A 27,500-nucleotide genomic window follows, 5' to 3' on the forward strand; every position below is an offset into this window, starting at 1 on the left:
GTGGATTTATTTTTCACACAAAACCTTTTGTTTTGTGTGTATCACTCCAGCGATCAGTGCCGTGCATCACTCACATCCCATGAGTATCCCAATAATCAGAATTTGAAAAGAATCGGCCCTTGGAGAACGGACGGAGCGGACGGGGACATGGCGGGCGGGGGAGAGGGAACGGGCACTTGCAGCGTCGGGACCTTTCGCAAAGAAGGGTTTGACTCTTTTTAGAGAATGGTCTCTCTACGTGAAAGGAATTCACGTATATTTGAATAACAGATTTTCTGTTTAGGTCCAGACCAGATGGACGTACGTCTTACTCGTCTGAATTTCAAGAATTATCATCAGTCTGATAAATTACGTAATTATGCCATTGAATATGGGGGGACTTTTTTCAAATCAGATATTATGAAATACTGTCATTGGTATTGTATAGTATATTGCATAATTAGTATGTACACATTCAAATGTGTACATGCTGCCGCCTTGGCAACACATGTGCCTGGCATCGAACCCACAACCCTCCAAGCTTTGCTCCATCTACCTGTAAAAGGGCTTTAGTTTCCTGACCATATGTGCATTAGGTGGAGAAGGGCCACCACATCGGTCCTGCTTGGGGTCCCCAGATCGTTAGGACCGCCCCGGATTTTAGGCACCAGGCCGGTCCATTTGGGAAAGGGTTACTGTAAGAGAAGAGGGTGTTTCTTATTCATTTGCTGTGGATGGAGTCTCCAAACCAGCCCAGGGTTCCAAAGCAGTGACATTCTGCTCAAAAACTTCATTTCCCGTTTGGTTTCACTTGCCCCTGAGGACTCCCTCAGATTCCGCCCAAATTCCCGGCGCTCGCTGCCGGAACATGCGCGGCTGGTTAGGAGGTGCTCAAGAAAGATGTAATCCATTACAGTCATCGGAGCCGCTCGGCGCCGAGGTCGGAGGTCGAGAGAGCGCACCGTCTCCATGGAAACGAGGCCCAGATGCGGCGTGGCGGCGGAGTTTTCGGAGATCGACGGTTTGAAAATACAAAGGGACTATTTATGTAACACACTCTGCACTCCGGCTAATCCCCGTTTACATAAGTCCGATTAGAGCGGCGTGCGCTCGCAGGGGAGAGGTTCAGCCCAGAAATATCAGAGACGACAGAGACATAAATCTGTCTGTGTGCGCGCACGTGTGTGCGTGCGCGTGCGTGTGTGTGTGTGTGAGAAAGAGAGAGAGAGACAGAGGGAAAAGGAGGGAAACTAACGTCTCGTCGCATTTCTGATAAATGAACTCACCGCAGCTCTTATCGGATTGTCAAAATAGGAAACCAGAACCTCATACTCGTACCGCGCTCAGAATTCGTCATTGCACGTGAGCCAAATCTAAATCATGATTTCAAATAAAGGGAGTGAAGGACGCTTAGTGTACTGTACGAATTTGAAAATTATTACGATATGAAGCTGACCCACTTAACTCAATGACATAACATACTGAGCTCAAAGCCTCCGTTCGCCCCAAACATTAAAAAAATAAATAAACACATTTGACACAATCACTGAAACAAGGCGTGTTCGTCCAAGCTGAACTGGATGCGACTCTTTAAAACCCCAGCGTACGGGAGGTTTTCTGAGCGTGGAAGTTCTTTCTGAATATTGTGGGTGTTCATTTGGCTCAACCCGACCGGTGGAAATACATGCACCTTAATATAATTTTAATCAGAAACTTAGAAAAGAAGCCTAAATCTGTTAAAGTTGTTTGCTGTTTTTTTAACCAGAAATATTATTTTATATATATATATATATACACACACACATATAAATGTGTGTGTGTTTATTTGTTTGTTTATTTTCAAAATGTACTTGATACAGATACACATTTAGGGATCCATTCATGCAACAACTGATATCCTGTCCTGAATACATGCAATTTTATTTTTTATCAAATCCCATCATTTGCATATGTTGTTGTTTTCACTGAGGTCAAATATGATCCCAAATCTCACGTCATCGCGTAAAGTTCACATTTAAACAGAAAATAGAAACAGGGGGTCTGGGTTTATTCTGGACAATAAACAAAATGGGTTCAACATAAAGATGAACTCAGACATGGTGTCAGGTCAGAACCGTACGGCGGCGTGTGTTTACCTGCTTCTCAGTCCGGGGCAGAGAGCAGCGCTCCGCGTCGGCCCCGGAGGCAGATGGTGGCCCAGCAGGGACAAAATGAAGGCGGCCGGACCTCCTCCCGGGGTCCATCCGTTCAGCACGCTGACCTCTGACCCAGCTCTAAAAGAGGGCTCGGACACACAAGGAATTTTGGGAAGGCCACGAGGGGAACGAGATGGGACGCCGGCGTCGACAAACACAAGCAGGAAAATGCTGGAAATGTCAAATTGACCAAGATTATTGACTATTCCAAAATATATACCCTTTTAAAATCAGGATTGTTTGAACCTCCGGTGATCTCTGAGACCTTTACTTTGATTTGTGTGGGGAAACTGCTTGAATGAGATTAAAAGGCATGAAGAGTTCCGAAAAAATTGTATTTGCACAGTAATGATCAATTACCTAATTTCATTTTTTATACACATTAATTTAAGTCACGCTGGAAGTGCAATTAGACACAAGCCCTCCCAAACGAAAAATATATATAAAGCAAGCAAATCCCTATTATTGTCTATTATCCTTAGTACGGTTATCCAAATTATTGTACAAAGCACCAGAGTAACCGCTCACTCTGCGCTGCATCATTTTAAATGTTTAAAAAAAGCTTCAAACATTTAATATTTTCCAGTAAACACCGTCCCCCGTTCGACCACATCCAGACTTATTCTAATTCACCTCCTTCTGATGCCAATTAAACACACAAACACGCAAACGGTAATCCTTCAATTTAAAAACATCTGAATACATTATTACAGGATACACAAGCTGTTTCCGGAGCTGGATTTACAGCCAGCAAGCTCGGAAAATGGAGGTGACGTCAGGTTTTCTATTTATATTGATGTTTAATGCTGGCAGTGGATGAAAAAATAAAAAATACAAAAAAAAAGATTGTTTATCAAGTGTGAATCAGCGGGAGCATTGAACACTGTGAAGATGTTTTTACTTTTAAATATATTTACCTTTCTGGTATTCTACATTGACACAGAGTTTATTTACGGTAGAATGTTGAACTTTAATAAAACTGGTAAAAATCTTTAACTAAATTAAATTTTTATTTGCGGTATTTAGTTTGACCAGACCCCTGATAGTGATAGGAAAGAAGAGCTTTTACATTGGTATTTCGTAGTTCTTTCATTTTCAATATGCCATCTCTTGATATATTCCATATTCAGTATTTTTAATAATATTTATATATATATATATATATATTTTTTTTTTTTTTTTGGCAAATCAAATCATATTAACTGTATAGCAGGATTTGTGTGAATAAATAAATTCAATTAACCACCGTTTGTCACCTCCACATGTTCTCATTTTACTTTTCTTTTTCAGCGGAAAGCGAAGCAGAAAGGAGCAGGAAGTGAGAGAGACGGAGCGTCTGCGTGGACGCTGAAGGTCACATGAAGGAGACGGCGCGCCCCACTGCAGAGGCACCACTCCCATCTGGGGCTCTCACACACACACACACACACACACACGCACACACTTACACACACACACACACACACACAGCCATGTGCAGACAAAAGAACATGTCACACTCACACATGTACGTGCACAGATGTAGCCTATGCATGCACGCACGCACACGCACACACACACACACACACACACACACATTGATTAACTTATCCACATGTAACTTGCATGTTCTCACACACACAGACACACACAAACACACGCGCACACACATACACACACACACACACATACACACACACAGAACACTGTGCATCAAATATCCAAACAGAAAACACATTAGCACTTCTCCGAGCTTTAATAAACCACAACTCAAATAGAAAAGGAAAAAGGGAAAGATTAAGAAGAGAAGAAGAAGAAGAAGAAGAAGAAGAAGAAGAAGAAGAAGAAGAAGAAGAAGAAAGCCTGTGGGATATCGAACCGTCCAAACAATGGGGGGAAATGGCATTGGGGTTTCCATGGCAACTGCAGCAAGCTGCTAAGAGGGCTGCTTTCAAAGCATATGTCAGACTTGACTGGCCTGCGAGCAGTGAGCATAGCAACAGATTCTCTGACTCCGCGCTCACTTTCCGAACATTGGACCCACTCCTCATCAAGACGGAACAGGAAATATATTCATCGTTATGAAAACAAAAATGAGCCTGTCGGCTTTATTGATGCCCCTTCAGGTGAAGAGAGGCTCCGTACAAGATGTCAACATTGTTATAGCACAGGGGGAGGGGTGCGAGAGGAATTATTAGACACCAAACAGTTCCTTTCACAGCTGTCAGCAAATAGAATTTCTGAGCCTCCAAAATATTCCAAAAAAATAACCCGACACCCTCCTGGATTATGAACCAATTTCGACGCACTCCTTCCAAGACGGAGGAGGAATGAGGGAGGGAGCACGGCGTTCCCTGGGCTCCTCCAGGATTCTCCAGGATTTTCCAGGAGTCAGTGTTTTTCGCATGCAAAGCGCGGTTTGGGGGTCCACTTTGTGCACACCTGCCGCACATAAATGAAAGGCGGGTTCCGCCTCGCGCATTCAGGTCACGCCCGCACCCCTCCCCTCTTTAATTCTGCGTGTCGTTTAATCAGCGTGTGAGATTACAGGAGCAGGCGTGTTGTTGGTGCTGGAATCTGAACCTCACTCACCGCCGTGACAATATAGAGAACACAGTGGGTGGGAGCGGAGCGAATGAGAAGCAGGGAGAGAAAGGGAGAGAGAGAGCGGGAGGGAGAGAGAGAGAGAGAGAGAGAGAGAGAGAGAGAGAGGGCGAGAGGGAGGGAGAGAGGGGGATGAAGGGATCAAGGCAAGAGAGCGAGGGATGGTGGGGGTATGAAAATGTAGTGACACAGAGGAGAGAAGGAATTAGGGAGGGATGAGGGGGAGGAACAGAGAGAGAGAGAGAGAGAGAGAGAGAGAGAGAGGTGGTGCGGAGGAAGACACGAATATGATAGTGGGAAGAGAAAGGGAGTAGTGTGAAAACAAGGGTAACAAAGATAAAGGGAGAATGGTGGGCGAGGAACCAGGGAGCGAGGGGGCGAGGGAGGGTGGAGGGAGACGGAGGTACAGACAGAGAGAGAGAGTGGGAGGATGGGATGGAGGGAGGGAGAGAGAGAGGGGAGGAGGGCAAGAAGGAAGGAGAGACGGGAGAGAAGACTCAGTGCGTCACGCCAAAAACATTAGTATGCCATCAAGTTGTTGGTGCGGTGAGCCTGCCTTTCACTTCCACACAGCAATGTCAAACACACACACACACACACACACAAAACCACATTTATTTTCTCAATTGTCTGAGGGGAGGAAGAGGAACAAGCCCCGTCTGTGTCAGCTTGTACATGATGCCGCAGTGTATCTTGTTACTGATCTGATGAAAGTGCAAGTTCTATATTTTGCGTTAATCTAAATATCAAGTTGAAAAATATTAAACTGAATAAAATCATACAATGAATATGTTAATAACTATAAATGATAATAACGGTAATAATAATAATTATTATTATAATTATTGTAATAATAAAAAAATCTAATATAATAAATAAATAAAGATAAATAAATAAATAAATAAATAAATAAATAAATAAATAAATAAATAAATTAAAAAATTAAATATAATAATAATAATAATAATAATAACAATAACATAATATGATATAATTAATAAATACAAAGGAAAATAATCAAGTAATAATAATAATAATAATAATAATAATAATAATAATAATAATAATAATAATAATAATAATAAAAAAAAAATAATCAACAATTAAAACAATACCAAAAAATGTAAGGTTCTAAGTTTTGTTTCTGAATGTTTCCAATCAGCCCAGGTCACCCATACATGCAGAGTGCACCGTAAGCCGTAATTATAGGAGTATCAGTGTTATCTGCACTTGTCGGCTTCAATCAGATCAGATCACAATGCAATTATTTGATTGGAATGCAGCGGAGGAAGAGAGCAAACAAAAGAGAAGCGGAGGGGATTGTGGTAAACCGGAAGGCATGGCCACGTAAGTCACACAAAGACGACGGGAGGAACAATATTGTGACTATCTGCAAACACGGGGATGATAGTGGAGGTCTTTGATTTTGACACGGACAAAAGAATAATGGCGTAGACGCACTCAAAAAAATTCTGACTTTGTGTTCTCTGTGACGTTGTCCAAAATGTGGCCTTCAACCCGCAGCAGAGAGCCGCACCACATCCTGTTCCTTCATTTGTTTGTTTATTTGGATTCCCATCAGCCTCAAGCAGAACAAGTGTCTATCGTGTGTGTGCTCCAAAAAACAGAAACTTTGGTATCCAAGAAGTAAGGGAACAACACGTTTAATGACTATCGTTTGTTCTCTCCCTCTATTCTCCCTCTCATTCCAAGTCCCTCTTTTTCTGTGCTGTAGATTTTGATTCTGCCCTCTGTGATATTTGTTCTGCTAACACGCCTGCAGTGTGCGTGTGTGTGTGCGTGTGTGTGTGTGCGTGTGTGTGTGTGTGTGTATGTGTGCGTGTGTGTGTGTGTGTGTGTGTGTGTGTGTGTGTTTTTTTTGTTTGTGTTAAGGTGGGGGGGGGGGGGGGTCAGGACTAAGACACTGATGAGTTGCACCCCACGCTTTGCTTTACTCTCCCTCCCTCCCTCCATCCCTCCGCTGCCGTGGTCCTTGGCAGGTCTGCGTTGCCATGGCAATGCTCACATTGCCGCAGGCTGGCTGGAGCGAAGCGCGCCGGTTGAAGAAGAGCGAGCAAGTGAGAGAACGAGGGAGATCACTGCAGAGGGGGGAGGGGAGTGGTGGTGGGGGGGGGGGGGGCGGTGGGGTTGGTGAGGAAGGGGGGGGGTGAGGCAGGAGGGATGGAGGGATGAGGGGAGGAGGGGAGGCGGGGAGGTGGGGAGGAAGGGCGGCTCATTACCCCCACAACACCTCCTGTTCTGTTCCCCTTCCAACCCCAACCCTCCCCCATACCCCCCCCCCCCCCCCAGGTCCCTTTCCTCCCTTTCCAAATCTTATCATTTGCGCTGGGGCCTGCTACGCTCAGTATTCTGAACACGTTGGATCCAAACTTCAGACTGCATTCAATTATTCATCCTCCTTTTCAGCAGCAGACAGTGCTGCAAACGCACGCCCTAGAGCACAGCTCACTGCCACACACACACACACACACACACACACACGCACACACGCACACACACACTGTCATCTACCTATAGGCGTGCACAAAAAAACCCCCAAAAAATACAAACGTTCCTATTTGCTCAGGCCGACAGGCGCTAACACACACTGTTGCGTGGAGCGCTGCCATGCATCATCCTGCTCCTCTGAGCGCTGCCATGCATCACCGGGCGGCTCCGGGTGCCGGCAGCTTTAAGATTACTGTCTCGGATGCGTTGCAGTGACTAAGAAGAGCGGCCGCACCGTCCTCACTACTTTACGCTCTTATCAGATCTGACCCACTGACCTTCCAGTCACTCCGCTCAGCTGAAGCACTGCGCGGGCGTGGACGCCGGTGTCCGCGGCGGCACGGCCGGTCGATCCATTCCGTCGCATCATAGCCGAGGCTTTTTAATCTGTGTTTATTTTTTTATTCTTCAGGCGTTTAAGGATAGACTAATCAAACCGTAGGGAAATAATTGAGACAGGGGCGTTCCCTGAGATTCCCTCCAGATTTTACGTCATAAGACACTCTGCAAAACAAAATGATTCCTTTTTCCAGCCAGCGGGGATCCAGCGTCCACAGGAACACTTGAGGGTGGAGGAGCTGTTAGATCTGCGTCCCCGCTCACCTCGCAGTTTCGCAGGGTTTCTCATAAAACTAACAGGGAACAAACTCTCGCATACCAAGAAATACCGTGAGTTCATTATTTCAGTCCTGTTATTGGGGATGTGCGGTGCAGAACCTGCATGTACCAGGGCCTCACATTCTCACGATGACGCCCCCGTCCAGGTCCTGAAACAGCGTTGAACTTTGACCTTGTGACCCGCGGGTTTCTAGTGGATTCAAGGGGAACCACACACCACGGTGTTGCTTAGATACAGCTGGGCAGCGGTGATGTCTCGTGGTGGAACTCGGGCTGGTTCTTGACGAATACTCAGAAAATTCCTTTTGCATCAGACAATCCTATAAATATTTTCAAATGTACTTGGAATGTTCCCTTGCGCAAAACAGGAGTGTGAAAATGATTGTGTGGATTCAAAGGGAATTTCATTAATATTCCCACCGCTGTAATGTTTATTTGCAATGTAATGAATTAAAAACACTCTAACAGGCACGAGAAACGCATTTTCCTGCTATTGTGGTGAATTTTCCATAATGTGTAAAATAGCCTAAACGTCCCAAGAAGATCTAGGATATAGTTTGATTTTTCATCCAAGATGCCACAAGGTGTAACCCTGTCATATTGAGGAGGAGAATTTGTTCATGCAATCAATATCTATTTTGCATATTATTTCAAAGGAATTTTGAAAACAATTAAAACTGCAAATGTCAATGTGGGTCAGTCAGCCTGCTGGTGAGCTGTCTCTGAGCACACTGCTGTGCACATACAGACACACACACACACACACACAACTAACTCTAATGATACACCCACATTGAGAAGATTCAGAACGCTGCAGAAACCAGACAAGTCGATCCCAGGGTGTCGGTTTGTTGCATGTTGTGATGATCCCCAACTCCCAATCAGAGAGAGACAGGCACATTATTGTCTGCACACAGACACACAGACACACAGACACACACACACACACACACACAGACACACACACTGTGTATTTATCCAGCTACCCACACGCCTTGACACATTCTGCATACCTACTCTAGACAACAAACCCTCGATCCACAGCCACACTTTAAGCAACAACAAAAGAAAATCTCTCTCTTATCTGCCAATAGATGCATTTTGGAAACATGATTGTCAGTTCAGACTCTCTGTGGTGAACCTCGCTCCCAGGATGCAGTGGAGGAAAGGGATGATCATGGATGTGGATGCAGAGAGTGTGTGGATCAATAAAGCCCTGCAGTGCACACACAGGCTACTACAGATGGGAGGGTGTGATAGAGCCAGGGGTGCTCATTAGGAAGCAGGACCATACTCTGGTGCAGGGCGGAGAGAAGGGAGCTGCGAGGGGTGGAGGGTGGGGTGGGTGGGGAGTGGGACGGGGTGCAGGGGGGAGGCAGAGAGACACAGAGCCCGCAGTCAGATTGCCAAAGGAATTATGGGATTCGTCACCTGTGTGGCAGATGCCCTATGCGACTGGATGGAGGGAAAACGGATCTTCCTTTTCTTTTTACTTGTTTATGCATAACGAAAGCATTGTGCCACATTCATGAATTCTAAAATAAGGTTTTATTTGATGAGCAGGGTGTGAATCAATGCAGCAGTGGAGGCCCCTTAGTCACAGAGTAACATCTCCCTAAATAGGCACAAAGCTTGGAGTAGAGCGCCATCTACCAGTCACAATGAACAGTAGCGTTGAATGGGCAGGAGTGTGACGTTTGTAGAGAAATACCGACTACATGGAGTGTAGTGAGGGGGTCTTGTCAGATAGTACAAAGAAAGACACCTGCACATCGCAAAAGAGTTTAAGAGTTTGAATTTATCAGCATTTTCATAGTCAGGGGCTTGAGCCATTTAGACCCCTGGGCAAATCTCCACCTGCATGCATTTATAGAGAAAACCTAAAGGAACTCACACAAACATGGGGACAACTGTACTCAGATTTTATTATTCTTCTTAAAAAAATCTGTAATAATTTAGTCAATGATTTGGTTGAGAAACATGAAATTAAAAACTGATTTCCCTCAGCACATAAACTCGTGCATTAGTCTAGTGTATTTTTAGTGGTTCTTGGTGGCAAGATGTGTCGTTTCATTCTTTCTCGATGAAATCACTGTCCTCGGGCAGTAAAGGAAAATGCGGTAGTGGAAGACTAGTGTTGGCCAACTAGTGGACAAACAAAAGAGGCTGTTTTATTTTACTCGAAATGCATTGACCATTCTTTTATTATTGTCAATTTTGGAAGACAAAAAAAACCTTTTCTTAACTTTCAGTTGCATCTTCAGAAAATGACCAGAGCACATTCAGTTTGCTATAAATCACGAAAGCTGGTGTTTTATAGCTACCAGAACCAGTCACATGTGGCAGCCTCACAAGACGTTTTTGACAAAACCCCATCGAGCTTGTGCCAAGCCAGAGCGCCACCGGACTGTTGTGTAACTATGTCCACAATCAAAGCATAATAAACAACAAGAGAACAACATCACATAGTCCAGGTGGACAGCTGGTCTTTACACCTGAACACATCATGTTTGGCAACCATTTGTCCTGCCTCTGTGCCCCTGAGCAAAGCACTGAACCCCTACCAATTCTGCTGCTCTGGTGTGTTCTGACCTCCCTGTCAAGCAAAAAGTCAGTTTCCGATATCAAAAGCCAAAAATCTAATACTGGAAAATACAGGACTTTGCCTGTTTACATTTATGATACCCATTCAGTAATACATGCCTGATGCTGTACACACTACTTTGTTTCTGTTTCTCCATGACAGTGAAAGGCAGCATTAACGCTATACTCAATACATGTCATCGTTTTCTGAGGCTCTAAACTTGCCAGGGCAAAGCCCCAATTTCCAGTCAATTACAAAACTCATAGTGGATGCACTATTACATTTTAATGTCAAGTGTAGTTTTTATTAAAGCATTTTAGATGGAGTCAATTGGGTTGTTTACCCAGGCTTTTAATCGAACTAACATGATTTACAAGGAAAAATAACTAGTCTTCACTATTTTTGCTTTTCTTCTTCTTTTTCTTCTTCTTCACGGAGCCCTGCAGCTCTTCGTAGGACATGTCCATAGGTTCACATTTCACCATCACCTCCTCTTTCTCGTTGTCCCCCTTTCTCTTCTTCCTCTTCCTCCTCTCCTCTGACACGTTCTCTTCCTGAAAGACCAGTCCCTCCTGGAGATCATTGCCGAGGGGTGTTTCAAGGACACTCTCTCCCTCTACAGTGACCCCCCCGTCTCCCTCTGTCTCACCAAACTCAAACTCTGTAGTTTTCCGCTTGTCCTTCTTCTTCTTTTTCTTACTCTTCCTCTCTTGCCCCTCCTCCTTCTCCTCTTCTTTCAGTTGTGTAACAGCTGTCGGACACGGGGTCGTGGAGGAGGTGCCCGGGATCTGGCCTTCCGCCTTGCTGCGTGCCACGCCGCTCTGCGTGGGCGTCTTACTACCAAAAGGGTAGAACCGCTGCTTCAACCCCGCTGGGATGGAGGGCGCTGGGGTGGCTGGGATGGACTGCGGTGCCTGGTTGGTGCTGCTGTCGCCGTAGCTCTCGCACACGTTGAGGAGGCCGGAGAAGGCGGGGCCGAACGCCACGTCACCAGAAGACTCACTGTGGGTGGTGAGCAGGTGGAGGTCGGAGGTTCCTTGGGTGGAGGCAAAGGCACTGTAAATGGGATGGGCACTCCCGCGGTTCCTTTCGACACTGTCAGTGGAGACCCGCAGTGTCTGGAGACCCGAGAGAGGCACCTTCACCCCACTGAAACTGGATGGAGGGTGAGACGTAAACACACACATAGAAAGAAAGGAAACGTAGGATTAAAACCTGAAGGTAGAACAGTCGTACATAGCTCAGTGTCACTGTACAGTAGGCACAGCAAATAAACCTGTAAAGTACAAAGGTTATGTATTGGGTGGTTCCTGAGTCTCTTCCTATCTACAAGGTGTAACAAATGAGAGAGAATAAACAGCCCACGTCAGAGTTTGCCTGTTATTCTCCAATCACTGGTTCTATTATTTTCAGAACAGGTGTAAAGTGCCACAGGTTTATCAGTTAAAAGTTCTACGGTGTAAGGCATGGTAGCTCAAGACGCAGAGGGACCTACCGATCTGGTTTGAAGCTGGCAGGGGCTTTGATGAGCCACAATTCACGGTTACTGTTCTTCAGACTTTCTGTCAGCGTGCTGCCGCAGGGTTTGTGGCAGAAGGACACAAAGTCCTCAGGACACTGGTATCTGCTGGCCCTCGTCGCTGTGGGGAGAAAAGAATACGCCCAGTCTTGGATTTAAACACAGCGGATCACACACGAAATTGGGACACGACTCACAAGCAGGCGGTCGGTAAAGAGCACGAGAAAGAGATGGAAAGTAAGATGAAATGATAAAACAACATATATGCACACAATACATCTATCAACAAAGTAAACAAGGAGTATCACCGTATTAACTTGAGCTTAATATGGATAGGTGGCATTAAGCTACAGAAGTAATATAGCAGTGTAGCGCTAATGGGCAATGGGCACTACAGTGATAACAGAAATAATAAATATGTATAACAGTACTAATGACAATAGTAGTAGTAGTTTGAATACAATACCACGAACAATAATAATTGATCACTCTAATCGCAAAGACAAAAGTCTTTCAGGCTTTATACCTTCGGTGAGTAGTGCGCATGTGAACGCCACCGATGGCAGGTTACACTTTGGAAACAGAAGTTATAAACAACATGTTTGAGTAGTTCCGGGTGGCAACCGATCGACGTTGTAAGACCTTACGAATGTGGGGAATCGTGGGAACCGAAGCGGTCAGACCCTCGCGTCTGACCAGTCGCTATTTAACGTTAATTTCACAGAAACTCGACGACTTCGGGAGTAAACGACGAGATCCCGGAACAGACTCAGTGTTTCCTCACCAACTCGACCAGTTTACAAACGGCACTACTTATTATTACACTACGTACCTTTCGATGGAGCGGGAGAGCTGCCATCTTCATCTTCACTCACTGAAGATGAATTATCGCCCGGCATTTTTATTTAATTTTAATTTTTTTTTTACTCACAACTATTAAATATTCGCGTGAATCTCTACGAACACATGGTCACAGAGAACCCGCATGTGTTGACATAGGAAGAGCCGCGACCTTTCCCGCGTCACTTCCGTTTCCGCTCTCTCGTGTAGTTCCCGTAGCCGACGCGCCGCCGCGTTTCTCCGCGACTCGGGGGGCTCGTGGAAACCACAACTCCCACAATGCACCGCGCGGGGTTGCGTAACGTCCAAGTGTCCGTCTCGGAAGCGATTGACTGCGGTTGAGAAAAGGCCGAAGTGGGTAAACAAAACAAAACTCGTGGAGCCGCGACTCTAACTCGACTTTTTCCAACACACATTTCCACGTTGATAAAATGTTTAACATTGTTTTGAGGTTGTTTCGAAGTTTTTGGGGCATGAGTTGTTTTTGAAATAGGGGGCGTCCAACTGTCAGACCTAAATAGGTTAAACGTGAGCTAACACTTTAGCTGAGACAGCTAGCTCGTTTAGCGGCTAACACTAGTTAGCCATGTCATCGCCTTCATCCTCCTCCCGGCGCCAGTGGTGCTTCCTCTGCGACCTGCCCAAGATGCCGTGGACGGTAGTGTGGGACTTCAGCGAGGTGGTGTGTCGGGGCTGCGTTAACTACGAGGGCGCCAACCAGATAGAGTTCCTGATAGCCAGCGCCAGGCAGCTTAAGAGGAGCCACGGGCTGCAGGACGGGAGCGTCAGGTGTTGTACCTCTGCTTCTTGTGTTATAACGCAGGCTCGCATCCTTCCATTCGTAATGTTGCATTACCGCACTCTTTTGTCACTAAAGTGTGTGTGTGTGTGTGTGTGTGTGTGTGTGTGTGTGTGTGTGTGTGTGTGTGTTGGGGGGGCCCTGACTACTCAGGTCACCTGGTCCTCCATCTAATAAACCCAGCTCGAGGGGAGACGGGGAGCTGAGCAGGTCGCACTCTGAGCGCTTTGACCGGGGAGCGTCAACCGCTCGAGTTCCCCCCAACGGGATGCACCGCGACGGGCAGCAGCAGCAGCAGCAGCAGGAGGTGCACCGTCAGAGCCCCAGCGCCAGCCGCAGACCCATGTTGGGAGCCGCCATCCCTCCCAGTCTGGTCGCCCAGGGGATCCCTGGGATCCCCCACGGGCTCCTGACGAGCATGCCGGCCGGCCTGACGGCCAGGACGGCTCCCATGAGCAGCCCCCTGATCTTCCCTGCCCCCGTGCTAGCAGAGATGAGTCGCAGACAGCTGGGAATAGGCATGGGCATCGCCCCCTTCATCACCCCAGAGTTGGAGCGGGAGCTGAGCTCGTCGCAGGCCCAGCCCAAGACTCAGGTCCACTCGGCCGTTGCTGGCAAGAACACCGGTCTACCTTCATCTTCCTCCTCCTCCTCCATGGCCGGTGGTGTGAGCCAGACAAGTCCAAAGCCCGCTTCCTCACCTGCCAGGCAGTCACGCACCTTGGCCGCCAGGTCTGGAGGTGAACCCCTCGGATCTGGCACCGGAGCTGAGGCAGCCACTGCGGCCGCAGCTCTGCCCCACGCCGGGGCGTCCGAGCTGGGATCAGCATCAGCCGGCAACACTCTCTCTACTGGAACCACGCTGTCCTGCACCCTGTGTCACGAGAGGCTGGAGGACACACACTTTGTTCAGTGTCCGTCAGTGCCGGGTCACAGGTAGGTCTACCCTTTGGTTTTATTATTTTTAGAAATGCTAGATGGTTTAAAGCACATGCTCTAAAATCAAGTACACATGGTCTGCATTCTGTTTTCTACATCTTCATAGAAGAAATCTTGAAATGTCATTTAAAAACAAATCTCCTCCTATCCAGGTTCTGCTTCCCTTGTACCAGAGCGTACATCCAGAGCCGAGGGGGCGATGGCGAGGTGTACTGCCCCAGCGGAGAGCGCTGTCCCTTGGATGGCTCTCCTAACAGCCCCCCCTGGGCCTTCATGCAGGGAGAGGTGTCCACCATCCTGGGCACAGCTGGACCGGCTTCTGCGGCCGCATCAGGAGCTGGAAGTGGGAGTGGAGCAGGACCTGGTTCTGGAAGTGGGGACGTCACAGTCAAGAAAGAGAGGGAGACATGATGTGACCTTCATGCAGACCAGCACTTGGCACAGCAGCAGGTATGTCCACTGGCTTTCTGTCAGAATAGATCCCGTCATGTTGCAAAAATCCATATATGAGACACGTCCTTACCAGGTTGAGATGCCCATTGTTGGAATTTAGAAACTTGATTCTTATTGCTATGTAGTGAATGGAGTTGATTGTGTTTCCAAATGCACCAAAAAACTGCAAACATTACATTTATTGCAGTTTCCTGGAAATGACCGGAGAGAATGAACCCTTTTGTTTAATGAATTTACAAGAATATCGTCCAGGAATATATTGTCCAGCCCTGGTAAGGTATTGTTGAAGTGACACAGTTGTGGTTTTGTTTGTTTGAGCAGCCGAAAATAAAAGAAGAAGATTTAGATGTCTTGGCTGAAACTTTAAAGTGTATCCCTAGTATGCCTGTTTTAATAACAGACGAGTCAATAATACTGGCAACAATACTGTGACTTTTGTTTCTCCAGCGTCCCATCTGATAATGGAGTGGCAACTTTATGCAGCTTTCAGATGAGAGGAACCTCAGAAAACACTGACCTGGCCCTCAAACAGACAGCATTATCGCAGGTCTTGAATCCACCCGCTAATTTAAAATATCAGTGTTACCTGATACCCATAATGATTTTCATCCATGGCCAAATTTATAATCATTATTTTATTTTATTTTTTTAAGTCTCAACAGCCCCACGGCATTTATTTGTTCATGATTACATGCACTGGCAGTCGTAAGGTACTTTTCTGTTGCAAGAAAAAACATCAACAAAATTACAAGTTAAAGAAGAAAACTACAAGCACAGCTCCCACAAAGACAGGATTTGTGCAACTGTTGAGACATATCCCAGCTTTGCTTTATTTATTTGTTGTTGAATTTTTTATGTTTGAGCTTTATATAACAGAATTTGACAGAATGTCCACTGTTGAAACCACAAGTTAATATCTATCGCTGACCAGAGGGGGGCGCTGCAAAGGGAGGTTCACACATGGCTGATGAAGGAGATGATCAAATGTCTCTACACTCAGGGTTTCCCACCTCTGCTTCATAAACGGTGCAGTGTAGAAAACATGGTTTTGACAGATATTACCATGATGGGTTTTAAAGAATTTAAAACGATCACATGTGCAAGACACGGCCGCTGTTGCCGTGTACGTGCATACACTCTAATGTGTCATCGACTATACCAATTGCGTTTGTTGTTTGGCTTTTTTATTTGAAAATTGGGAAATTATGCATAGTTAAAATGAAAAACAAACTTTGTGTCTATTAAAAGTAACATGTTCATGAGAATCCACATTTTTAGATTTAAATAACAGTATAGCGGGTAAGCAACATGGCATAATCTTTAAATGTCAATGCTAGAAGTTTTTTTTTTTGTAGAAAAAGAAACCCCAATCTACTCTCATACTTGGAATGCTATACATTTTCTAAAAACAAAAGCTGATATCTGTTGCAGCCAACAAGGGAAATAAATAATAGAGAGATCTACTAAATGCTGATGTAATTTTGGTCGGTGCTTCTATGTTCCAATCTGTAAACCTAAACCCAGAAACCCCTGAGTAGAGTCCAGTGTGAACACTCGCAGTGTACCCCCCTTGGCCCAGAGACTCCTAATCAGACTCTATTTTAACTTTGCTTTTCTTTGAAGGTCTAGTCCAGCCTATGCTAAGCCCCAGAATGTAAGTACAAAGAATATCTGTTGATAGTCCACAAGACTAGTTTTATACTAGAATGTTAAATATCTTATACTGTACTGTAGAGCATCACACCAGAAGGTATGTGCAATCTATATCCCAGAGTTTTGGAATATATAATTAAAAATGTATTTGATTACTTTGACTTCTAATTTTGTTGTTTCGTTTTGAAGTGAAAACCCACCCCGGCACAGGATCGATGATGTTTCTATCATCTCAAACTATTTTCTCAGGCTTTACATGAATTAGAGAGCCTTTTTAAGAAGCTGGAGGTGAGCATACACATCATTCATGGAGCTGCGCCTCTGATTATAGAACTTGTGTTTTGTCGACACTTGTGTGTTCTTTATTTGAGGGGGTGGGTTTTCTCTTTAGGCAAAATTTGTACTAAACAGAACAAAAGCACAGACAAACCAAAGGTAGCTTCACCCCAAGCAAAGGTCTCTGGATGTAAATGTTTTATTAGAAGAACTGTGCCGAATATTGTGGCCCGTTCATATCTAATCATTTTGTTCGTCTCATTTGGCCTGCTGTACTTTACACACAGGAATTTACAATAAAAAAATGTATTTTGAGTATTTAGACGAGAGTTCTAGGCCTTGTGTACTTAGACTTCAGCCCATGAATCAGGTCTGTTTCACAGACACGTCCTTGACAAAGATGAATTTAGGTTTAAAACGGTCGTCAGTAAGTGCCTTTCTAAAATGTTTACCGTCAGTCTGTCTGGGATCCTCAGGGGAACTAGGATTGAAATGGTTTTTTTTTTGTTTTTTTTCTTAAATTGAGTTTAGTCTATGTTTTTGCCCCTTGGTTGTCTTTTTTTTAATTTTATTTTTATTTTTTTTAATAATGACCATGTAATGGTTACTGCTTTGTGTTGCAGGTGGGCAGATAGCTCTTTGTTTAACCAGTAGTATGTTTTCATTCTTTGGTGGTCCTCAACCATGCCCCTTATTTTTGTTTGTTTCTGCCCCATGTTTGGCTTGTGTTGGTTTTTCTATAAGTGTATTTCAGCTTTATGTACAAAATAATAAAAAACAGATTAAACAGAATAAAAAAAATAAAAAATAAAGGTTTCTATCTGTTTTAATCCCCGCACTCTCAGTTAATCCATCATAAGAAATCGACATGGATGATACAATATATTGTGTGAGTTTTGTACCAAAAAGAAGGAACTCAGAAAGAACTTTTTAGGGAAGAACCGAACGAAGACTTCGAAGTGTGGATCACAGGGGCGATGCACTGACCTCGCGTGGCCACTAGATGGTGCGTTGTGACCGCCGTGACCGCTGCCGCTCGGCCTCGGGCGTCGCCTGTAAGGACCCGCACTTCCACCGCGTCGGACGATCAAACCCCTCGATTCGGATCGAAGTGCCCCACTTTATTAAAAAAAAAAAAAAATGGGGGCAGGCGTGGATCTCTCCCTCTCCCCTGGTCACCTCAGTGGGTAGATCTGCCGTTTCCTCCATTAGTGTCAGCTCATTAAGGCTTTTGTTAAACCAATTATAGAGGTGTTAATGGTGAGTGTGGGGCCGAGTGGCTTGAAAAACAGCCCGCAGAGAGGGGATATGTGTGGGCTGGGAAGGGAACCAGGACGCCTGCACTTGAAAGCAATCACAAATAAAGCAAATCCCCCAAGTGCCGCCAGATGACAACTTCTGCACCGTGCTTTTTGAACGTTATCTGCCGTTTCTCCGTGCTGCGTGCGTGTCTGTGTGTGCGTGTATGTGTGTGTGTGTGTGTGTGTGTGTTCTGACACTTTCCTTTGGTGATGGATGATGTGTGCCACCACAGGTCATTGTAGATGTGTTATATATGTATTCAAAACCTGCACGTCATAGTTTTGGCGGATGAGACAAAAGTTTCTTTCGTGTGACGCACATGCGTCATCCTTCCTCCCCTGAGTCGTATTTGAAAATGGAATTTTTTTCTTGCCTAATTGCATCATTACAAGCTCAGAACTGTTAGTTCATCCAAAGTGTTAATCGACGTGACACCGTTTTGCAAACAAGTGATGATGGTCCGGGTCCTTAACGGGGAGGAAGCTCGGGGAAGAGTCTGCGTCACAATCAACTGGTGTCCCGCAGACACCGAGCCGCTCTGCCCCGAGCCTCCGTGCTGCAGGCAGCACAGTGACGACCACCACGACCCTCGACGTTGCATCGACCTCATAATTCACCCTCAATACACCGCGGCCCCTGCAGATTCCCTGCGTGCGACGGAGCAGAAAGTGCATGCTCGGCCCGGTGCCTGCTCCCCTTCCTGCAGAGATGTTCCCTCACAAAGCCCCGGACCCCCCCCCCCCCCCCCCCCTGAGACCCCCATCGCCCTCCTCGTCATTACATCTGCATGATGCCATTAGGAGGCTTTGACATTCACACGGCTCCGTCTGCTGCGGCCCTGATGTGTATTCCGCAGCAGTAGTTCCACGACACACTGGATCAGTGTGCGCTGCGTCTCACAAAGGACTGGCAGGCTGCACACATTGTGCGCATGTCTTAAAAAAAATAAAAAACAATAGTAATAGTAATAATAATAAAATACAAATTAATTGATATGAATGAATAAATACACAAATACAAAATCAGAAAATAAACACATCCAAGAAAAAAAAATGCTCGTAAACAATTCGCTGCAAAATTACATTTAAGTAACATTACGTTACAATAAACTACATTTATTTACATTACAATACATGAATATACATTGAATTACACGACGTGAAATTACAATACGATAAATTACCAGTAGAGTCAGAGGGTTTATTTCAATAGGAATGTACGTTGGAAAAAGGGAAAAGAGATCTTTACTGACTGAGAGGCGAGTGCGACCCTGCTCCCGGGGCCTACTGGCCTAAAAATGACATCTTTGAAAACGTACACATTTTAATGCAAGTTTGTAAGATCCCTTTCAAGTAGACCTGCGTGTTTGAAACCAATATGTCTTGACAATGATATTAACACTCAATATAATATCATATGGGTGTGTGTGTGTGTATATATATACAGTATATATATATATATATATGTGTTAATATCATATATATGGGTGCTGTTTATTCCAATTTACTGTGTATAATATCACGCAGACCTTTATTAGTGTGAGATCCAGTAAGAACATAATGCCCCAAAATAAATGATCTAGCCTGAGGAATTAACGACCCTCACCCATGCTATCTATCTATCCATCTATCTATCTATCTATCTATCTATCTATCTATCTATCTATCTATCTATCTATCTATCTATCTATAGGGTAGGTAAACCCCTGAATCAACAATTCACATTCTGATTAAAGGTAGTAAAGCTGCATGTTTGCATACATATGTACAGTATATTTATGCATCTGTTTTAGATTGTGAAATAAGTTATAAAGCCACTACATTATACTGTCAAAGTGTCATATACCTCAATGTCCTGACTTTGCCTCATGTTGTACATATCCCGTATTTTTGTAAATATAATTTTGTCCAGTTGTTATATACATCCATGCATGCTTCTTGTTTAAACGCTATTTATCACTCTTTTTATACCATTTTTATTCTTTTTTTTTTACTATGCTGTGGCTTGCCCTGTGTGTAATGATATCTGCTTCTGTGCTATTTTGCTGTGCTTATGACCCCCAAAAAATAATGAAAATAAAACTTGGACCTCAGAGTTATCTCCCTCACTGAAAATTGCCTCAAACCAGAGGTTCCCAACCCGGTCCGGGGACCCCTGGGAAGTCCTTCAGGAGGTTCCAGAGGGTTGGTTCCCAGCAAAATGATAAATAGTTAAATTGAATTATTATTTGAATAATGATTGTTTTGACTTCAGCGTGAATGCAGCTTTGGACTAAATAACATCTGACAATAATAAATACTCTCAGATCCATTGGCGTCCCAGAGACAAGATCTTTTCAAGTGGGGCCCCTGGCCTGATGCCTATCGATTTGAGGGTCCTTGATAAATCCTTGAGGGTCCTTAAACCACGCAGACACCCCTCCCCAAATACGTGGGCATGCCGCCGATGGTCCGTGGGGTTCAGTGACGTTGGGGTGTGTGCGCGGGGTGGGGGGGTCAGACAGCTGCCGTGTGAAGCATCGTCTGCCCGGGGCCAATATACAGCTCGCCAGGGGGCCGCACAGAGCTTTTCAGGCCCTTCCTGGAGCCTCCAACGGTATTCAAATGCAGCGGGGCGGGCCCTCACCTGGAGCCTATAAGAAGGGCCCGGGACCTGGAGCAGGATCTGCAGGCTGAAGACCACAGAGGTGCACGGATCTCCAGGATCGGCCCACGCAGCATCTGTGCACGGTGATCAATAAAGAATGGATGATTGACAAATAAAAAATATTGACTTTACCATCCAGCGACCATTCCCAGGAGCTGATCGGGTTCCACCAGCTTTACCGATATTTAGGTGATTTTTTTTTTTTTAAATCGCGCTTTGGTAAAGAAGCACTTTTTTGGATCTTTTTTTTTTTTACTTGTATCATATCAGATACCGCGTCCGCAGTTTCTTGGAGGATTAGACGTTTTTTTTCTTTCTTAAAAGAAAAAAACGTGGTTAAATATTTTTCCTCCATCTGAAAGTTTCATCGGGGATGTTGAGCTCCGTGAAGATGGAATCTCACGATCTGCCGGAGTGGAGTACTTTCTACAGCGAGGCCAGCGAGGTAAACACGCACTGTCACACGCACGGTCCCACGCACGACCACCGCCGCTATTACACGCATTGCGGAGGGCCTGCAGGGAATTCAGCAAATGGATCAATTATTTCAGCCTATTACAATCAGGCTTTATCGACCAAATAGGCCCTTGCTGACCCTTAATTCCCATGCAGAATAAACAATAAATGGTACAGAAATAAGAACAATTAGAGCAACGTTGAAGAAAAGATATATACACTGAGTTAGATCTATAATAAAGAGTAATTTCGCGCCTCGGTGCAGTGGGTAGAGAGAGCATGATGGTTGTGCTGATTAATACTAATGATTTCGATAGTCCGTGAAATGCAAAAAATAACGAAATATAATTTAAACACAATTCCTAAAGCAGGATTTCTCCCATTAAGGTACTCGGAAATTAATAAATAAAATACATTAAAAGTTTTTATAATTATATACTTGGTTTTGTAGATTAAAAAAAAATCGAAACTTTATATTATACCAAACGCAAAAATCCAGGACTAAATACACGCAGGCCTCCATGACTATATCGTTGCGGCCTGTCCTTCCTCACAACATTCGAGGTGCTGGAAATTTGAAATGTGAATTCAATTTTACTCCCAGACCTCTGGAGGAAGGAAAGTGAAAAGATTGCTTTTCTCAGTAATTCGATTAGAGTTAACTCCATCAGCGCCTCCATTCGCACCTCCCGGAGACTTGATGCAATTAGAAAGAAGTGCGCGCTAGATAATATTTAACTAAAGACCATTAACCACACGACAGCAATCATTTCAACATTTAAAAAAAAGTGCAATAATTTTCCCACAAGTGTGACTGCCTGACCATTATTTTTTAAACTGCATGTAAGATTTTTTGATCTCCAGATCTCCAAACAAGTTTATTTATTTATTCAATTGGTGTTAAGAATTTGCTGACTATTTGTCTTTCATTTCGTTTTTTATTCCTCTTTGTTAATGTTTATTTTTTTGTTATTTATTCTCTATTCCTACATGTCTGAAGGAAAAAAACAAAACAAAAACAAAACAAAACACCAAAACAATCATTCAGGCCTTCGTCTAGCGGGATCTCAGCCACATCCAATAATATTTTAAAACCATTTGAATTATTTCGAATAAAATTTTCATCGTATTTACAGCTTGAATGGAAGTTTGTCTGCCCCCCGCCCCTTCACGAGTTTTCTCCACGACAGTGTGGAAAGCTCCGTCTCAAAGGGTCTCCACCCGTGACGCGTATTTTACGCATTTTCAGGTTAACGTTGCGCTGTGAAATCCACGGCCTGTCCGAGCACTGAGGGCTGCATTGTGCATTGATAAGACGCATTTAGTCAAACTAAACTTTTTATTTTGTATTTCCAAAATTTCTCTCTACATTGAATAGTTGTTTTTTTCTGGTACTGAAGAGCGTTTTAACTTCACTATCAGTTAAAGACCCAAACTAATTTTAAAACAACATAACTATTTAACGTGCAGAAGTATTTAATTACAAATTGTATAAAAAAAATAAAATAAAAAAAAATCGGCGATTGCAACATTTCACATCACATTCTAAACGAAATTATAACAGCGATGAGAAAATACATCATTTGAATTAACTATCCATCAAGGACTAACTTTTTCTCTCTTTTCTCCTTTGCCTTCAGATGTATTCTTCCCCCAACACCATGAACTCTGGGATGGGGTCCATGGGTTCCATGGGTTCCATGGGAACCATCAACAGCTACATCAACCTGAACCCCGCCACTGGCTCTGCGGCAGGTATGAACATGGCGTACCCCGGCTCCAGCCTCAGCAACTCCCCGCTGGCCTCCATGGGCTCGGGGCCCGGCCACATGTCTCTGTCCCCCGTGAGCTCCTCTCTTAACCCAGGGCCCCTCTCCCAACTGGGCTCCTCCGCCCCCAGCTCCCTGGGCTCTCTGTCCCAATACCAGAACATGGGCCAGCCCATGAGCCAGCTGGGATATCCCTCTCCCACAACCCTCTCCCGTGCCGGGCCTAAAGATGTCCCGAAGCCCTATCGGCGCTCCCTGACCCACGCCAAGCCGCCGTACTCCTACATCTCCCTCATCACCATGGCGATACAGCAGAGCGGCAGCAAGATGCTGACCTTGAATGAGATCTACCAGTGGATCATGGACTTGTTCCCTTACTACCGTGAGAACCAGCAGCGCTGGCAGAATTCCATCCGCCATTCGCTCTCCTTCAATGACTGTTTTGTCAAGGTGGCTCGCTCTCCAGACAAGCCAGGGAAGGGCTCCTACTGGGCGCTGCACCCAAATTCAGGCAACATGTTTGAAAATGGCTGCTACCTGAGGCGCCAGAAACGCTTCAAGATCGAGGACAAGTTGGCGAAGAAAGGAGGCAAGAACCAGGAGTCAGGTTCGGGGAAAGGAGGCCAGGGTGGAGACGGCCTGGCGGAGGAGCACAGCCCCACCGGCGGATCGGAGGGCGCAGACTCCACCCATTCCGATAACTCCCACCCTGGGTCCTCCTCAGATGACCAGCAGCATCAGAGAGGCTCCATGCTTCCGATGGACTGCCCTCCCCCCTCCTCACACCTCCACAGCCCACCCGGTTCTCTCCCTCCCTCCTCCACCACTTCTACCTCCATCCCTCCATCCTCCCTGCCTCTCTCCTCAACCTCCACCAACCCCCTCCTCCATTCCCAGGCTCTGGGGGGCAACGCCCACCTCCTGCCCAGCGCCATGCAGCAGCACATGGACCTGCAGAACGAGGCCCTCAAGTCTCTGGACCCACACTACAACTTCAACCACCCGTTCTCCATCACCAACCTCATGTCCAACGAGCAGAAGATGGATCTGAAGACCTACCAGGACCAAGTGATGGCGTACAACGGCTACACCAGCGCCACTCCTGTGGGGGCCAAACAGATCTACGACAGCCCGGGGCCGGTGGCCATGGACTCAGGAGTCTACTACCAGACCCTGTACAGCCGCTCTGTGCTGAACGCCTCCTAATGTGGACATTTTCTCTCTTCCAGTGACCTAAAATGGAAGATCGCTCCCCCCCCCCCCCCTCCTCTCTCTCTGGCTCCGGTCCACGCCAGTCTGACAGGGATGTCGGAGGCCTCTGGGAAACGCACGCCTAAAATGGCTGCTGTGTTTGAGGGACCAAAGAACATTTTCACAACAGCTCTGGGTGGACACTGGGGATCACGGTCAGTTACACCGAGACCAGAGAGTGTGGGAGTCTGAAAAAGATGAATCATCTGACTGGTGACAATGAATGACATTTCTCTCCTCATGTTTAAGCCAAATCACCCCCCACCCCCAACACCCGCCCCCGCCCCCGTCCCCGCCCCCGCCCTGCCCCCCTCCCTCTCAAGTTGTTGCCTACGATTCTGCATTTCAACAGATCTGTCCTGATGAGTTTAAGAGCCGTGTGGGAGCGTGGGGCGCCAGCCAGCCTTGTACAAATTGTAAATAGAGGTAATGTGGGGGTAAAAGGATATTTGCATTTATTTATGAAGGGAATAAATTTTAATATATCTTGTATAGTGCTGTGTCGAGCAGTTACAATCCAAATGTGAGGTTTTAAGATGAAGACGGTGACGGAAAAGAAAAGAAAGAGGAGAGAGAGAGAGAGAGAGAGAGAGAGAGAGAGAGAGAGAGAGAGAGAGGAGGATGTTAGGTTACTGCTCTAAGCAGGTGTTACTGGAATAGGATAGAGTGAAGTCTATATATATTTGTGTTACAACATCCATGTTTTACAATACATTTATTATGTCGACATGCCGTCATGGTTTCTCTCTAATCACACATCCACCGATTCAACAAAAGCTTACAGGTTTTTTTTGTTTTTTTTGTTTTTGTTTTGTTGAAGTGGCTGAACATTTCTTGGGTTCATATGAAAAACAGCGTAAAAAAAAAAAAATGAAGGAAAAGAGAGGCAAAAGTAACTGTGGTAAACGATGCGTCTTTGCGTTTTTATTTCATTTATTTTGTATTTTTTTCATCTTTTTCTATTGTTACCTATTGAGAGCATTAATGTCCACACAATCCAAATGCCGAGGTCCTAAAAAACTGTCACAGTTTGATCATGTGCAACTGAGTGTGTGCGTGTGTGTGCGTGTGTGCGTGTGTGCGTGTGTGTGTGTGCGCGCGTGTGTGTAATTAGGAGTACTATCAGTTACTAAGACATTTTGGGAGTGGGGAGATGCACTACAGGATCATTTACATACAGTACTTTGGACTATGGATCTGGGACCAGTGGTGTTTGTGTTACAACAAAGCTGCAGCTTCTGGGTTCGGCTCAGAGTGCTTTATCTCCCAGAGATCAGTGCAAAGTGCCGATCTACTATTGAAGGATTCGACTAGAGCGTTCAGCGGGGGACACAGAAGTTTCAGGTCATGAGTTGTCCTTTGTGGTGTATATTTTAGTTGCAAAAGAAAGATATGCTTTATTTAAGCTACGTGTCTTCTCTGACTTTGAAAGGTGTGTTTATATAATATATTGTTTCGTCATTCGTTCGTTTTTTTTTTTGGTTTTTTTTCGTTGCTGTTGGCGTGAATGTTGTGATTGAATTGATTTGTGTTTTTTTCTTATTAAAAAAGGCTAAAATGTGGGGAGAAACAGTGCGTTTGTCTTTTCCTTCATGTCATTCTCTAAAAACATGTATTTTGTGTAATAGGTGTTGCAAAACAACTGCAATAACTCTACTGGATTAAGTAAACAAAACTCCTTAAAAAAAAAAAAAAAATCAATTTTTCTGAAATAGTTTACGTTTAAATAGGCCTATAAAGAGATTATTGAAAATTCAAAGTGTAACACATGTACCCCTGCTTTGGGGAGGTAGGTGGAAATGTGAAATATGTACTTAATCTGACTGTGGTATCTATTCCTTTCTATTACTATTCTGTCATTCTGCAAGATTTGGATGCATTTGCCCAAAGCAACTTTATATAAGAAGTACATCTGACTTAAAGTAAGTACATTCATCAGTATATAAAATATGTAAGTAAGATGTGAGACGTACGCAAATTGCATTTTAATGCTAAAATCTAGGGAAAAAAATGAATTAGTTTCATTGTTAGAGTAATAGAACGTTCTATCACAGCTACACTCATGGAACTAGAATAGTTTGGCCTCTCCATTTTGTTACACACTTCATTTCTTATTTATTTATTTTTTCTTTCTATGCAATTTAGTTACTATTTCCCCGACACTTAGGTCCTCGTCCAGTGCTCCTTGTTCATAAAATCGAAAACAAAAAAACAAAAGTCTGAGAAAAGAATTGAGGAGGTGCAGTGTGAGAGCCGCCGCTGTGGAGCCGCGTGGCCGTGCTGTGAGAATAGCAGCATGTTGTTGAAACAGCTCGCTGTGGTGTGCGACATGTCGGACTGCAAGACTAAACATGGCCGCCCCACACTGAGAGCCTCAAAGCAAAGAGCTGCAGAAAGCCTGGACCACGCTGGGAACCCGCCACCACACACACACACACACACACACACACACACACACACACACGCACACACAGGCGTGCGCGCGCGCACACACACACACACACACACACACACACACACACACACACACAGTACTGACATGATTGATTTATTTTATTGCCATTCTGCACCCAGGGGTGCAAGAAGTACCTTTTGCCTCAGTGAAAAGAGCAAATACTCGTTCACAAAATTACTATGCTTAAAGTGAAAGTACCACGTTGACATTTCTGCTTAAGTAAATTTACAAAAGTAGTTGCTCTTAAATCTACTTAAAATATTGAAATAGAAAGAACTTTTTGTGCCTAGTGTCCTGATATACAGTAAGAGTTGACAATACTTCGTAAAGTGCGACTGTATCTATTTTTTTCTGCAGAACAGCGCACAGCGCACACAAATGACCGTATGTATATGTATGTGACAAATAAACTCTTGAATCTTGAATCTTGAATCATGCAGATCCCGAATTGATCAATTTACCAACAGTACAAGTGGAGCTGATGAATCACTAAGGAGCAAATATTCAAATATGCGTTCATGCTAAATCAGAAGTCTGGTAGAACTCAAGTAATGAGGCGTGCTACAAATGTAGGAAGGTGGAGATACAGTATTTGCTTCGCAACGTGGCGAGGAGTCTGAAACGTAAGGAAGTTCAGGGACGACGGGAAAAATCTAGTTTAGTAACAAAGGAACT

The 27,500-nt window shown here is 44.8% G+C and overlaps 3 protein-coding genes across 3 annotated transcripts; 2 read left to right on the forward strand and 1 right to left on the reverse strand.

Annotated features, from left to right (window-relative positions):
• Window positions 1–10,129: 10,129 nt before the first annotated feature.
• On the reverse strand, window positions 10,130–12,961 carry polr1g (RNA polymerase I subunit G). Its single transcript, XM_080006489.1, has 3 exons — window positions 12,819–12,961; window positions 11,963–12,107; window positions 10,130–11,622 (listed from the first exon to the last, which is right to left on the reverse strand). Exons 1-3 carry the CDS (start codon window positions 12,883–12,885, stop codon window positions 10,854–10,856), a joined length of 981 nt encoding a protein of 326 aa, XP_079862615.1. The 5' UTR covers window positions 12,886–12,961; the 3' UTR covers window positions 10,130–10,853.
• Window positions 12,962–13,174: 213 nt separating this feature from the next.
• Window positions 13,175–17,666, forward strand: irf2bp1 (interferon regulatory factor 2 binding protein 1). The gene is made up of 4 exons (XM_080007440.1): window positions 13,175–13,615; window positions 13,779–14,561; window positions 14,717–15,014; window positions 15,465–17,666. The coding sequence occupies exons 1-3, from the start codon at window positions 13,413–13,415 to the stop codon at window positions 14,973–14,975; spliced, it is 1,245 nt and encodes a 414-aa protein (XP_079863566.1). The 5' UTR covers window positions 13,175–13,412; the 3' UTR covers window positions 14,976–15,014; window positions 15,465–17,666.
• Window positions 17,667–21,200: 3,534 nt separating this feature from the next.
• foxa3 (forkhead box A3) lies at window positions 21,201–24,325 on the forward strand (the record flags this gene model as incomplete). The annotated part of the gene is made up of 2 exons (XM_080007538.1): window positions 21,201–21,339; window positions 22,991–24,325. The coding sequence occupies exons 1-2, from the start codon at window positions 21,268–21,270 to the stop codon at window positions 24,323–24,325; spliced, it is 1,407 nt and encodes a 468-aa protein (XP_079863664.1). The 5' UTR covers window positions 21,201–21,267.
• Window positions 24,326–27,500: the final 3,175 nt, after the last annotated feature.

The sequence above is a fragment of the Zeus faber genome (genome assembly GCF_960531495.2).
Source record: "Zeus faber genome assembly, chromosome: 9".
NCBI lineage: Eukaryota > Metazoa > Chordata > Actinopteri > Zeiformes > Zeidae > Zeus > Zeus faber.